The 12,539-nt window shown below is 43.6% G+C and overlaps 2 protein-coding genes, 1 long non-coding RNA gene and 1 pseudogene across 3 annotated transcripts; 2 read left to right on the top strand and 2 right to left on the bottom strand.

Moving 5' to 3' along the window:
* Positions 1–1,374, top strand: part of LOC148716602 (uncharacterized) — a 16,935-nt pseudogene extending 15,561 nt beyond the window's left edge.
* Positions 842–1,438, top strand: LOC148716601 (uncharacterized). The gene has a single exon (XM_088744608.1). It carries the CDS (start codon positions 842–844, stop codon positions 1,436–1,438), a length of 597 nt encoding a protein of 198 aa, XP_088600734.1.
* Positions 1,439–2,645: 1,207 nt separating this feature from the next.
* Positions 2,646–3,268, bottom strand: LOC148716600 (uncharacterized). Its single transcript, XM_088744607.1, has one exon. It carries the CDS (start codon positions 3,159–3,161, stop codon positions 2,646–2,648), a length of 516 nt encoding a protein of 171 aa, XP_088600733.1. The 5' UTR covers positions 3,162–3,268.
* Positions 3,269–7,302: 4,034 nt separating this feature from the next.
* LOC148716599 (uncharacterized) lies at positions 7,303–12,083 on the bottom strand. Its single transcript, XR_015995333.1, has 3 exons — positions 10,012–12,083; positions 9,250–9,364; positions 7,303–8,843 (listed from the first exon to the last, which is right to left on the bottom strand). It is a non-coding gene; the product is annotated as an uncharacterized LOC148716599 (long non-coding RNA).
* Positions 12,084–12,539: the final 456 nt, after the last annotated feature.

Genomic DNA, 12,539 nt, shown 5'->3' with positions numbered 1-12,539 from the left:
ATACCCTCGTACATGAAGTCGACTTGAAATTTATTGAACGAGCAAAAGCGAAACGTGAATCTGAACAAGTACCAGATGTTGAAAGGGATCCTGCACAAGTATCCTTGGAAGGTGAAGACTCATCACCATGTCAGGCTGTGGAGCCCCATGAAGGGTATCACCAGTCAGCGTACGCAGGTTGTGAAGCTGGTGGTCGTGCTTTGGTTGAAGTACTTCCCATAGTTGTCTTTGGAGAAACATGAAGACAACACTAATAGATGAAAGTTTATCACTCTCACTTGGACTTCACGGCAAAGAGGTAGATCTTGAAATTCAAGGAGTAAATGTGCAGAAGGTGTTTACTTCCCAGCACATCAAGAAATGCCATGTGGCATGAGTCAGTAGAGAAGAAGTTCAGTATTCCTTGCGAGATGTGAAAACAATCCCTGGCCTGAATGGTCCAGATCAGAAGTTGAAGTGGTCAACAATCAAGCAAGAGTATCAGCACCTGAAGGACTTGGACTTACGTGACACCGACACAGGTCCAGTGCAGCTCATAATTGGAACTAACAACTCTGATTTGATTCTACCAAAACAAATTGTTAAACCCTCTGGTCAACCAGAAATTTACAGATTACCTTATGCAGTTGAAACCCTACTTGGATGGGCGGTGACTAACTGGTTACCTGGTGAGTGAGGAGTAGTTTCTCCATACAATGGGTTCAAGGTATACGAAAGAAGTTCAGTTGAAGATGAGGAGCTGAGGCAGCTGCTCGTGGTTCAGTCAGAGATAGAAACGTTAGGAGTGATGAAGCTAGCAGATCCAACTCGTTCAATTGAGGATAACCGAGCATTGTCACTAATGGAAAAGACAACCTATAAGAATGCGAATGAAGATGCATACGAGTCAGGCCTACTTTGGATGGAAGAGGAACCATCTCTATCCAACAATTACGAAATGGCAAAGAAGAGGCTGCAATCCCTAGAGAAGAAAATTGAGAGCTGTCCTGAGGTCAGAGAGAGATATGCAAAATCAATCCAGGATGACATTGAGAAAGGCTATGTGAAGAAACTGAGTGAAGAGGAAGTACAGTGCGATAGTAAAGTGATTTGGTACTTACCACCCAGATTTGTCATTAACCCCAAGAAACCTGATCGTCTCAGAAGAGTTTATGATGCATCTGCAAAATTCATGGGACAAAGTTTGAACGATAAGATCTATACAGGGCCAGATCTTCTGTCCTCTCTGTTTGGAGTCTTCCTCAGGTTTTGCGAAGGAAGAATTGCATTGGCTGCTGATGAGAAAGAAATGTACCACATGCTTTGCCTCCCTGACCATGACAAGCCAGCGATGAGATTCTCATGGAGGGACTCTCTGAGAGAAGAACAAGTGTGTATCAGTTTGAGAGAGCAGTGTTTGAAGAAGTGTCTGCACCATCTAGAGCGAACTATACTATGAGGCGAAATGCTGATGAGAATGGCAGAGATTTACCTCTGGGTGTGAAAGCAGTCTACAAGCACTTTTATATGGATGATGGCTTACCATCAACAGATTCTCGTGAAGAGGCTATTGAAATGCGGAAGCCGTGGAGGTTTCCACTTGCACAAGTGGCTGACGAATGACCCAGACGTCTTGGCGACCATCCCGGAGCAAGATAGATCTCCGAGATTCCTCAAGCTGAGTGAAGACAAGTTGCCAACAGACAGAACTTTGGGCATCATTTGGGACGCCCAGGAGGATATGCTCCGGTTTACCGGACTTAAGGGTGATCCAGGTAACACAATGAGGAAGATCTTGAGCCAAGCATTCTCTGTTTGGGATCCACGAGGACTCCTCCCATTCCCTATCAGAAGTAAGATCATCTTGCAGAATCTGAATCGTGTGAAGTATGGGTGGGATGATGAGTTGAAAGAAGTTGATCTTCGAGAGTGGCGTGAATGGCACAGGGAAGCTGTTGGAAATGCGATTTTTCTTTATTCTCAACTGAACACAACGATTTACATGGAGGACAAAATCCTCCTTTTCGCACATGGTCTGAAAGGAGCGGTCGCTAATTCTCATAAAGTGGTCACTCGGTCCTCCGCGACACTCCCCAGCCAAGAAGTTCTAACTGTCAATGTTCGGGATTAAAGGAAATCTTTTCAACAGAACGAAATGGAGTTATCATGGCCAAAAAAATTTAAGAAACGGGATAACAATATGCGATCAGGATCAAATGTTCAACAGTGTTTAGGGCTTGTCTTGCTTCAATGGCTGCCTTCCGGATTGGGTGCTCAGTGGTAAGTTTTTTTTAGCTTCTCTAGTGGCTTGCATCATACTGGTCATCCTCACTTCGGCTGGGCTGGATTGGGCTTTCTCGTTGTTCAGCACATTCCAGGGGAAACAAGAAGTTGAGCGTACGGCTTAGCAACTTTCCTGTAGCTGTTCAGATTGTTGCGGCTCTCATTTTCCCGTCTGTACTTGAAATTAGTTCCTTCACAACAGCTAACTTCCAGGTACCTCGTGGCATGTTTTCCTTCAGAAGTACAACGTCTCCTTTAGTGGGTTGGTTTGAGGATTGTGTCTTGGGAGCTTTTAAGTGGTTCTGAGTCCGTCCACATGAACTCAGAACATACTCATTGAACCATAGGTTCCAAAACGTGTCAAGATGTTTCTGACCCTTATGTCACATGTCAAGGAGTTTTTGTGAAGAACTCAATTTGCTAAGGAAATCTGGGTCTTGCTGTTGATCTTCTTCTGCTAGGGATGATACACCTGTTTTTGGGGTAAGGCTGAGGAAATCTCCTGGGGTGAGTGTGAATCCAGAGCTGAAGTCAGCTCCTACGTAGACTAATGGCCAGGAATTGATTACTGCTTCAACTTCCTTTACCACAGTTTCCAGTTGAACTATAGTAAGACAAATCTTTTTAATACTCTTTCGAAGAGACAGTTTCACAAGACCGATAAGTCTTTCATAGAAACCACCCATCCAGGGGGCCAGTTCAATGGTGAAGCTCCACTTTATGCCTTCGTTGGCCAGGTAAGTTTGTGTGTCAGGACTTGTCATGGAGAGTTGCCAAGCTTCTTTAACAGTCAACTTTACTACTTTGAACTGGGGCGCATTGTCGGAAATTATCTGTCTTGGTTTTCCACGCGTGGCAATGAATCTTCTAAGGCACAACAAGAATTTTTCAGCGGTCATGTCATGAACGACTTCTAGGTGAATAGCCCTAACAGCTAAACAAGTAAAAAGACACAACCAGACTTTTTGGGTTGCTGATGGCTGACTGACTTTCACATACAAGGGTCCAAGATAGTCAAGACCAGTGTATGTGAAGGGTGGAGATTCTTCTATTCATGATCATGGATAGAGAGCCATTGCGGGCATTCGGTATGGTCCTCCTTGATATCGTCTACATCTCAAACATTTGAGTAGAACTCTTCGTACAGATGATCTTCCTTGTGGAATCCAGAACTCTCTTCTGATAGTGGCTAAAGTGTGAGATACACCTGCATGCATCAGCTTTTCATGGAAGCTGTTGATGACTAAGCTTGTGAAGTCATGGTTCCTTGGAAGGAGTTTTGGGATTGCAGTATATTCTGGGAGGTTTTCACTGATTAATCTACCATGGCACCTTAGTACTCTGTGTTCATCCAACTGTAGGCCCAATTGGTTTGTCAGATTATTTCTTGAATTTTGTTTGACTGCATTGATTTCTGGTGTAAATGCACTCTTTTGGACATACTTCTCTCACATGACCTTTGCTTGACTTATTTCGTCTGATGTAAGCTGTTGTTTGGTTGTGCTCTTCTTCTGTAGTTTTCGGATAAACCGCAAGGCCCAAGCGCTCACTCTAAGTAGTTTGGTAAGCGAAGAGTAATTTCTTTTGCTCATCCCAAAGGGTGCAACTGGCTTGTCGAGTGATGTTTTGCTGGTCTCTCTTGGTATTCCAGCCAGTGTTGTGGTCTCATACATTACACGTGGGCCAGGAAATTGTTTGGTATTCTGTTCAGACATCTTGCTGTCAAATTGTGTTGACTTCCATGACGGTCATTGTGACGGATGATCAGTTAACCATGATGGGCCATGCCACCACAAGTTATTCTGGATAACTTCATCTGCTGAGACACCTCTGGTAGACAGATCGGCTGGATTTTGTGAAGTGGACACATAGTCGAACTTGATGTCCCTGTATGAGGTAATCTCTCTAAGTCGGTTCTGAACAAACACAGGTAATGGCTTACAGGTTGTTATCCAGTGAAGTACACACTGTGAGTCGGTCCACAGAAACCTATCTGCCACAGACAAATGAAGTTGCTGAGTTACATAGTTCAAGCATCTCATTCCAATAAGAACACCCAGCAGCTCCAACCTGGAATGCTGAGTTGTTTGGCTGGTGCGATGCGTGCTTTCGAAAATACCAGGTTGACAGTCACTTTTCCATTTACTGAAGAGTCGAGGTATACTGCTGCTGAATAGGCTTTGGCAGAGTCATCTGTGAAGCAGAACAGTTTGTGTTCATCTCCACCAACATATCTGGGTAATGGCTGTGAGGACAATGGAGTCAGGCTCTTATATATCTTGTTCCATTCTTGTTGACTTGACTGACTGAATGTCTCATCCCAATGTTTTTCTTGTTTCCACAGTTCCTGAATGAACAGCTTTGCATTCAGTGTGGCAGGGGAAAAGAGGCCCAATGGGTGGTAAATTCTGCTGACAGATGGCAATGCTTCTCTTTGGGTGTTCACGTTGGAGGAGAGATTATGAGATCCATTGATAAAAATGGTATCTGTAGTCAAATTCCAGGAGGTTCCTAGGACTTTCACGGTTTCTGCACTGGTTCTATCACATTCTGAGATGTTCTGGAGAAATTCAGGAGTTTAAAGCCCACTCACGAAGATTCATTGATGCAGATTAGAAGAGGGTTTTGGCTTCTTCGTACAGCTCCTCTGCTTGTGTTGATGTTTCAACGCCTGTAATCATGTTGTCTACGTACATATTATCTGATGAGCGATGGGGGTACCAGCCTTGGTTAGACGATTCTTGATAGTTGCAGCCAAAAGAAATGGACTGGATATCATACCGAAAGGGACTCTGGTGAATCTCAGTATTTGAACATTGTTCTCAACAGTTGAGGGAACGAAGAAAGCCTTCGGCCCATGCGCAATCAAGACTGCCCCTCTCAAGTCATCCACTGGCGAATTCATCACAGACCGTGCAAAGCAAATGGCGAGATGGGCGGAACATTACCAGGAGCTGTACTCCGGGGAGACCGTCGTGACTGACATAGCAGTGGAGAACACAAGCCCCCTGCCAGTCATGGACGAGCTTGATGACCCACCCACTATCGAGGAGCTCAGTAAGGCCTTAGACTCCCTAGCCAGCGGCAAAGCCCCAGGCAACGATGGCATTCCGCCTGAGGTCATAAAAGCAGGCAAAGAGACCAGTCTTCTCGAACATCTCCACGAACTTCTGCTACAATGCTGGGAGGAAGGAAGTGTGCCTCAGGACATGCGTGACGCCAACATCATCACGCTCTACAAAAACAAAGGTGATCGCAGCGATTGCAATAACTATCGCAGAATAACCATCCTCAGCATCGTCGGCAAGACCTTTGCCCGCGTCGTGTTGAACAGACTGCAGTCACTGGCAGAGCGTGTGTACCCAGAATCACAGTGCAGATTTCGAGCCGAAAGGTCCACGATCGACATGATCTTCTCTTTGAGGCAGCTACAGGAGAAATGCCGTGAGCAGAGACGCCCCCTGTACATCGCCTTCATAGACCTGACCAAAGCGTTCGACCTGGTCAGCAGCTCAGGTTTGTTCACACTCCTGCAAAGGATTGGATGCCCCCCCAAGCTCCTGAGGTTGATCACCTCCTTCCACAAGGAAATGAAAGGTACTGTCCAGTACGATGGCTCCTCCTCGGACCCCTTCCCCATCAAGAGCGGCGTCAAACAAGGGTGTGTCCTTGCGCCGACACTTTTTGGCATCCTGTTCTCCCTGCTGCTGCGCTACGCCTTCAGCCAATCCGAAGAGGGCATCTACCTGCACACCAGGAGCGATGGTAGCCTGTTCAACCTGGCACGCCTCCGAGCCAAGACAAAGGTGCGCAAAGTCCTCATCCGGGAGATGCTCTTCACTGATGATGCCGCCATCACAGCTCACACCGAAACTGCCCTCCAGGAGCTCATCAACTGCTTTGCCCATGCCTGTTCACAGTTTGGCCTCACAATCAGCATAAAAAAGACCAACATCCTGGGCCAAGACGTCAGCACTGCTCCGAGCATCTCCATAGGTGACTGTACCCTTGATGTGGTGGAGGACTTTACCTATCTTGGGTCCACCATCTCCAGCAACCTCAGCCTGGACACCGAGCTGAACAGGAGGATCGGCAAGGCCTCAACAGCTATGGCCCGCCTGACCAAGAGAGTGTGGGAGAACACTATGCTCACCATCAAGACCAAGACGCAAGTGTACCAGGCGTGTGTGCTGTGCACACTGCTGTACGGCAGCGAGAGTTGGACTCCCTACACCCGGCAAGAACGCAGGCTCAATGCTTTCCACCTGCGTTGCCTCAGGAGAATCCTCGGTATCACCTGGCAGGATCGCATCCCAAACACCGAAGTCCTAGCAAGGGCAGGAACTGTGAGCATGTACGCCCTGCTAACCAAGAGACGCCTGCGATGGCTCGGTCATGTCACCCGCATGCAAGATGGCAGGCTACCGAAAGACATTCTGTACGGTGAGCTTGCCACTGGGTCAAGACCCACTGGACGACCTTCGCTTCGCTACAAGGATGTGCTCAAGCGTGACCTGAAGGCGGGTGGCATTGCGCCAGCAGGCTTCGAAGCACTGGCAGCGGACCGCAGTGGCTGGCGATCCACCACCATGTCAGCCATCAAGACAGCAGAGCAGAAAAGAGAGGAGCAGTGGGAAGACAAGAAAGCTCGCAGGCGCCAGAGAGCAGAGGCCAACCCATCCCCCTCGGACGACAACGTCTTCGTGTGCAGCAACTGCAGCAGGATCTGCCGCTCGAGGATCGGTCTCTACAGCCACAGCCGGCGCTGCAGCTCCACCACAGACTGACCATGGGCGCAACTCCATTGTCTCCCGAGACAGAAGGATGCCAATAGAATTTTTGGGAGCCTTTTTTCTCGCTGAAATTTTCGAAAAGGTAAGCTTTGTTCCCTATAATTTTGGAATCAGAAGTAGACTCAGAACAGATGAAAAATCTTTAGGGTATGACAAAAAAATGCCTAAAATCTACCATAAATACTAAAATACATTCAACAACGCTAAGTGGTTATGAACTACCGTATTTTATCAGCTATAAAGGGAGTGATTTTTACACATGTTAAGCCTAACTTAAATTAAAATCTAACTTGTAGAGGGGGTTTTGGCTTATAGCTGTGAGTTTAATCTGAACAAAAAATTATGGACTTAAGAAAACTAAGATAAATACGCATGTATTCGCATACAAGCCGAGCAAAACACATGGACAAAAAAGCAAGAGTTATTGGTCATTAACTTTTAATATGTGGTGGCTCCTAAAGGAGCCCTCTGTTTTCTGTCGTGAACTGCACATTCGAGGATGTCAGCTTATGGCTCATCTTCGCTTTTCATATCAAATTCTTCATCCATCTTATCTTCTTCAGCATCATTGTCTTGCGCCTCTTCATAGCTGGCGTTATTCTTGGTGCCGTCAAGCTCATTGGAGATGCCGCAAGTAAGAAATGATTTCCTCACCATCTCCTTAGGGATCTCCCTCCACAACTGCTTTACCGAACATACAAGGTTTCTTGACGGCGCTTTCTTTTTCCTAGCAGAAGTAAACTCAAAGGGGCGAGTTATCATCCACAACAGGTACTTTCTTCTCATATTCCCCTTGAAGGGCTTATTTAGACACTTGTCTAAGGGCTGGAGAACTGGAGTTAGGCCACCGGGAATGACAGCTACATCGATACTCTGCCACTGCAAACTACTTTGCCACTGATGCTGACTCAGTAAGATGATCACGAAAGGAGTCCCAAACTAACAGCGATCGCTCGCCAGTGGGGTTTCTTGGCATGCAGGTACAAATCCACTCCTTCACACCTATAACAAAAGAAAGAATACAACAATCGATTAGACCTGACTTTAATTAAAGACTTCAATAAAGCATGCGGCTTTAAACACGAGTAAAGAGCACAGAAAAAACAGCGCCAAACCATTGACTCACTGATGCAGTATTCCCTCGCGATCTCAGGGTTGTTCTCGACAGCTTCTACTTTGGCAACTGTTTTAAGTTTGAACACTAGATTGTATGATGTACGACGGGCTTTTGGCATGATAACGGATTGACAATGAATGACTATCGACACAGGATTGTTAAAGACAGGTCTCTGAACTCGGAATGTTCATATGATCAAGCCGTGAATTCAATTTTATTCATTTGATCGGATCACATTAAATTCAGCTTACTAACTGTGATTTATTGTTATTCTTAGCCATCGTATTGAGTAGGTAACAATATTGATACACTTGTTTCCCGAGAGGTAAGCCTAGCTTTTGCTAAATATTCATGACACCTTGCTTTTCAAGCGAATTGCCCGTGCCGTTTGATAATTAACCCATTCTTTCATTTCATTTTAACAGATTTTAAAAGCTAAATATGATTAAAATTTTTCATGAGCTCTTACACGTTTTAAGAACTGGGTCTCGGCTTATAGCTGAATGTTTTGTGTTTACGTTTGAAGACGATCATATTAAGTTCAAGAGTTAAAAGTTTAGGGTCTCGGCTTATAGCCAGGCTCAGCTTATAGCAGATAAAGTACGGTAGCCAGCTGCGGTGGCTTCCTCTTTGTGGTTTCCCTTTTTAGAGCCACTATGTTTTCCTGTACTCTGAAATACAAAACAACACAAATGATCAATAACTGATATTTCATCCACTAGTAGATAATTTACCTGTTAGAAAGATTAATTTGCTATATAATTCCCTTGTGATTCAGGTTTCCTTGATGCAAAATGGTGTAATTCACTGAACTAAACAGGTTTGATAACTTTTTCTATACTGCTTCAGTAAAACTTAAGGCTTAAATTCATGCTTCTAAGGCAAAAATTAGTCAAGTCGATATAGTTATATTATGTGGTTTATAAAGCCAGCAAGTTACAAACATTACAACTTGAACCTTCTACGCAGAGATCCTTTCTCATCCAAAGGGTGTCTGCTTTCTGGAAGCTCTACCATACAAAATTGTGCTATCTTACCACAATCCCAGTCACATAAAGGCAGCTGCATAAATCTTACCAACAAAATATCCTGGAATAATCCATTGAATTGACTTCAGTTCTCACAGGTTGTCTTTGCTCTGAATTCTTTGTGCTTTTACTTGCATGTCCAAGTTTTGCAGCCATAGCAAAATCTGTTTTAAGAACAAAGTTACATATACACGTAACAATTTCTATCACAAGCACTCAATATTGACTTTTAGACTCTTATTGCATCAGACAAAAAGATGCACTTCTAATACGGATTAGATTTAAGATTTTATGGGACAACCCTGATTGAATGAATGGATGAGTGAATGCATCTTGGGACATCATCACCAACTTGGCAAAGTGGAGATTCAGAGAGCTTAGGATCAACATCTCCAAGCACGCTCCCTCATCTTTGATTCTTACTTTAATTAATAGAAAAACAGACAGTTCTTACATCCCAGGATTAAAAATTGAATTACAGTGATGTCGACTTTTAGAAAATTAAGAAAGAGAGCATGATGCAGGTAAGGCGCGTTTTCAAATTAACAAAGGTATAATTATATTATGTTGCCCCCTCTTTCCATTTGAGAGCTGCTTAGGTTACTTTTATAGTGCATTAGCACAAGGGAGTCTGCAAACTCAAATTAAGGAAACGTTTACACAGTTTATGGAAACAGGTCACTCTATAAGCTTATATTTAGCCATTGAAATCCAACAAACTTTGGGGGTTTATTCTGACCACGAATCGAAAGCACCTTCACGTGTGAAATAAACTTCGAACTTTGTATAAATAAAAAACAATTTCACTTACTTCTTTCACCATACTTGAATGATGGTGTTGTTTGCCTTCTATCATCATTCTTTGTGTTGCTCATTATGCCTAAAGACAGAGGCAAATAGAAAAGACAAAATACCAACGGACCTCCCCGCTTCACCAATCAAGAGAAAAGGTTCGTTTCACCCAACAAAACTAAACTCCATGTCCCATATGTCACCAAATAAGGAAAATCATAATATCCCTTATATAGGCTGACTGTACTAGATGTCAACGGAGCATGACAAAAAAAAAATGGCCAATAAGAGTGAGGATCATTCTTCGTCAAAAAAGCTAAAGAGAAACTTGCGCGGACCCTACAACCAGTATCTTTTTCAACTGGATCAGGACTAAAGATATCTTAAACAACCTTGCGGGCGTTGGCCACAGAACTTTTCGAAGTCCACTGATTTGCCCTTGGAAGACCTAAGCACGGGGTCAATATAAGTAATATGACGCTACACAACCAAGCGACTTCACAAATATGGAAATCGGTGAACCATCACTCAGTTTGTTAAGCCAGACCGCTGTTCCTTTTGAAAACGGATTACTGTAAGAGTTATTTTAGTCAATAAAAAGATTATGTATTATCTTGTGTTTATCTTGCTGGCGTGCAGACGTGCTGAAAATCGCTCCGACCAACCTTGCTCAGATCCAGCGATTCTACCCCAAACAGAACATCCTGGCGACAAGAAATTCACTGGCGAAATCTCAACTGAGACTGATGGAAACACCTTGGGTGCCTTTAAATCATTATACTCTAACGTGAGCGATGATGCTGCCGATGATGCTGCGGATGATGCTGCAGAAAACGAAAACGAGGGCAACGCTGTACAGGTTGAAATCGTAAGAAGGGCAGAGATAAGTAAATTAAATTTACATCTGGCACTCTGATAACAGAGAAGTTTCATCATTTAAAATTGAAGGCTGAACCTGATAAGCGAGGACTTAAGAAGAGCGGCAACAAGCCTACTCTTCTTCAACAACTCCGCGACGCCATTGTATCAGAACAGCAAAGCTTGCGAGTAATTGAAACTGAACCAGTGCTTAATGTACACCCTGTTAACGGCCAGTCATCTAGCCAAGGTACCCCAAATGTCGAAGATATCTACTCCTTTATTGTGACGAAAGTAAGGGATGTTTGTCGCCTTGTAATCGAAAACTTAAGTTAGAGGGAAGTTCGTCATCATATTTAAATGAAACTATTGCATCTCTTCGTGAGGAAAATGGCCTTCTCAAAGAAAGAATTCGGGAGCTCGTATCGTGCTACGAAAGTATAAGAGAAGATGCTAGAATTCTCAGTGAGGAAAATAAAAGTTTAATGACAGTGATTCCACTCTTAGGCAAGGAAAGCCGCCCTTTAAAATACAAGTCTCAAAATTCTAATGAAGAAAAGTGTTCTTCTGATGGTGTGAACGGTATGTCACCAGTACGGCATACCAATGAATCCTCCTGGGTAACTGTAATAGAGGGAAGAGAGCCTTTTCATCAAAAAATATTTACCTTGGGAAAACATTTGAGTCTTCAAACACTGTATCGCAAATGCCGCTTCGAAGTGAAGAAGGAGCAATGAGAGTAAATTCCACGCAAGAGTGTGCATACAATGAGCTGGTGGATTGTGCAGGCGAGTCGATTGAGTTCATATTTTTAACTGTTTTTAACTCAAAGTGTAGGTACGAATTTCTAACAGAAACTGTATTTATTCGAAACAGATAGGAATGAAATAAATGAAGCAAGAGTCGAAATGGTTTAAGAATGCCTGCAGGTAATACACCCTTTAAGTGTAGACAACTGTAAAGGATTGCCGCTTGATTTGCGGTAGAAATTGAGTTGTGAGGGCGAATTACAAGAATGTAGTGATTGTGTTGACACAGAGGACAGCGATGAAGACCTTGATCTGACTAGTTGTGACAAAGACCCTTTGTTAGGTAATCTGAATCTTAGCGAGGAGATTCCAGACGTGGAGTGTTTCCGAAAAACCCCTTCAGCTACCTCAAGTCAAGAGAAATCATCCAAAGATGAGCAAGCTCTTTATCAAGACTCTCCAATTACTTTGGGAGAGATTTCTCTGTTGCTAATGGCCTTTTCTCTACGTCATAAACTTTCCGGGATTGCACTTAAAGACTTCTTAGAGCTCATTCAACTCCGCTGTCCGAAACCGAATAGATGTATCACTGTACTGAAGGAGTTTCACTTGTATTTTCACGCTTTAAAGCACCCAATTGACAGTTCTACTGTCCGAACTTGATTTCCAAAGTTTATGTGGGTACTTCAATACCTGAAAATGGAGCAAAATGTGTAGTTTGTGGAACTCAACTCTGCACTTTGGCCTACTTCATTGAAATACCTATAGTAGAACAACTTAAGACAATTTTAGCAGGTATGTTAATCACAATGAAGTTGAAACAAAAATTGTTCTTTTATCAGGTTTTATATTTCCAAACAAAATTGCAATTAATCTTGTCAGAGGCGAGGCAGAAACATTGTGATTTGTATGTCTTGCCATAGTTGTAGCAAATTTGGGA

Source organism: Stylophora pistillata, chromosome 14 (assembly GCF_964205215.1).
Source record: "Stylophora pistillata chromosome 14, jaStyPist1.2, whole genome shotgun sequence".
Lineage (NCBI taxonomy): Eukaryota > Metazoa > Cnidaria > Anthozoa > Scleractinia > Pocilloporidae > Stylophora > Stylophora pistillata.
The sequence above is the reverse complement of the archived record's forward strand: the minus strand, read 5'-3'. Positions and strand labels throughout refer to the sequence as shown.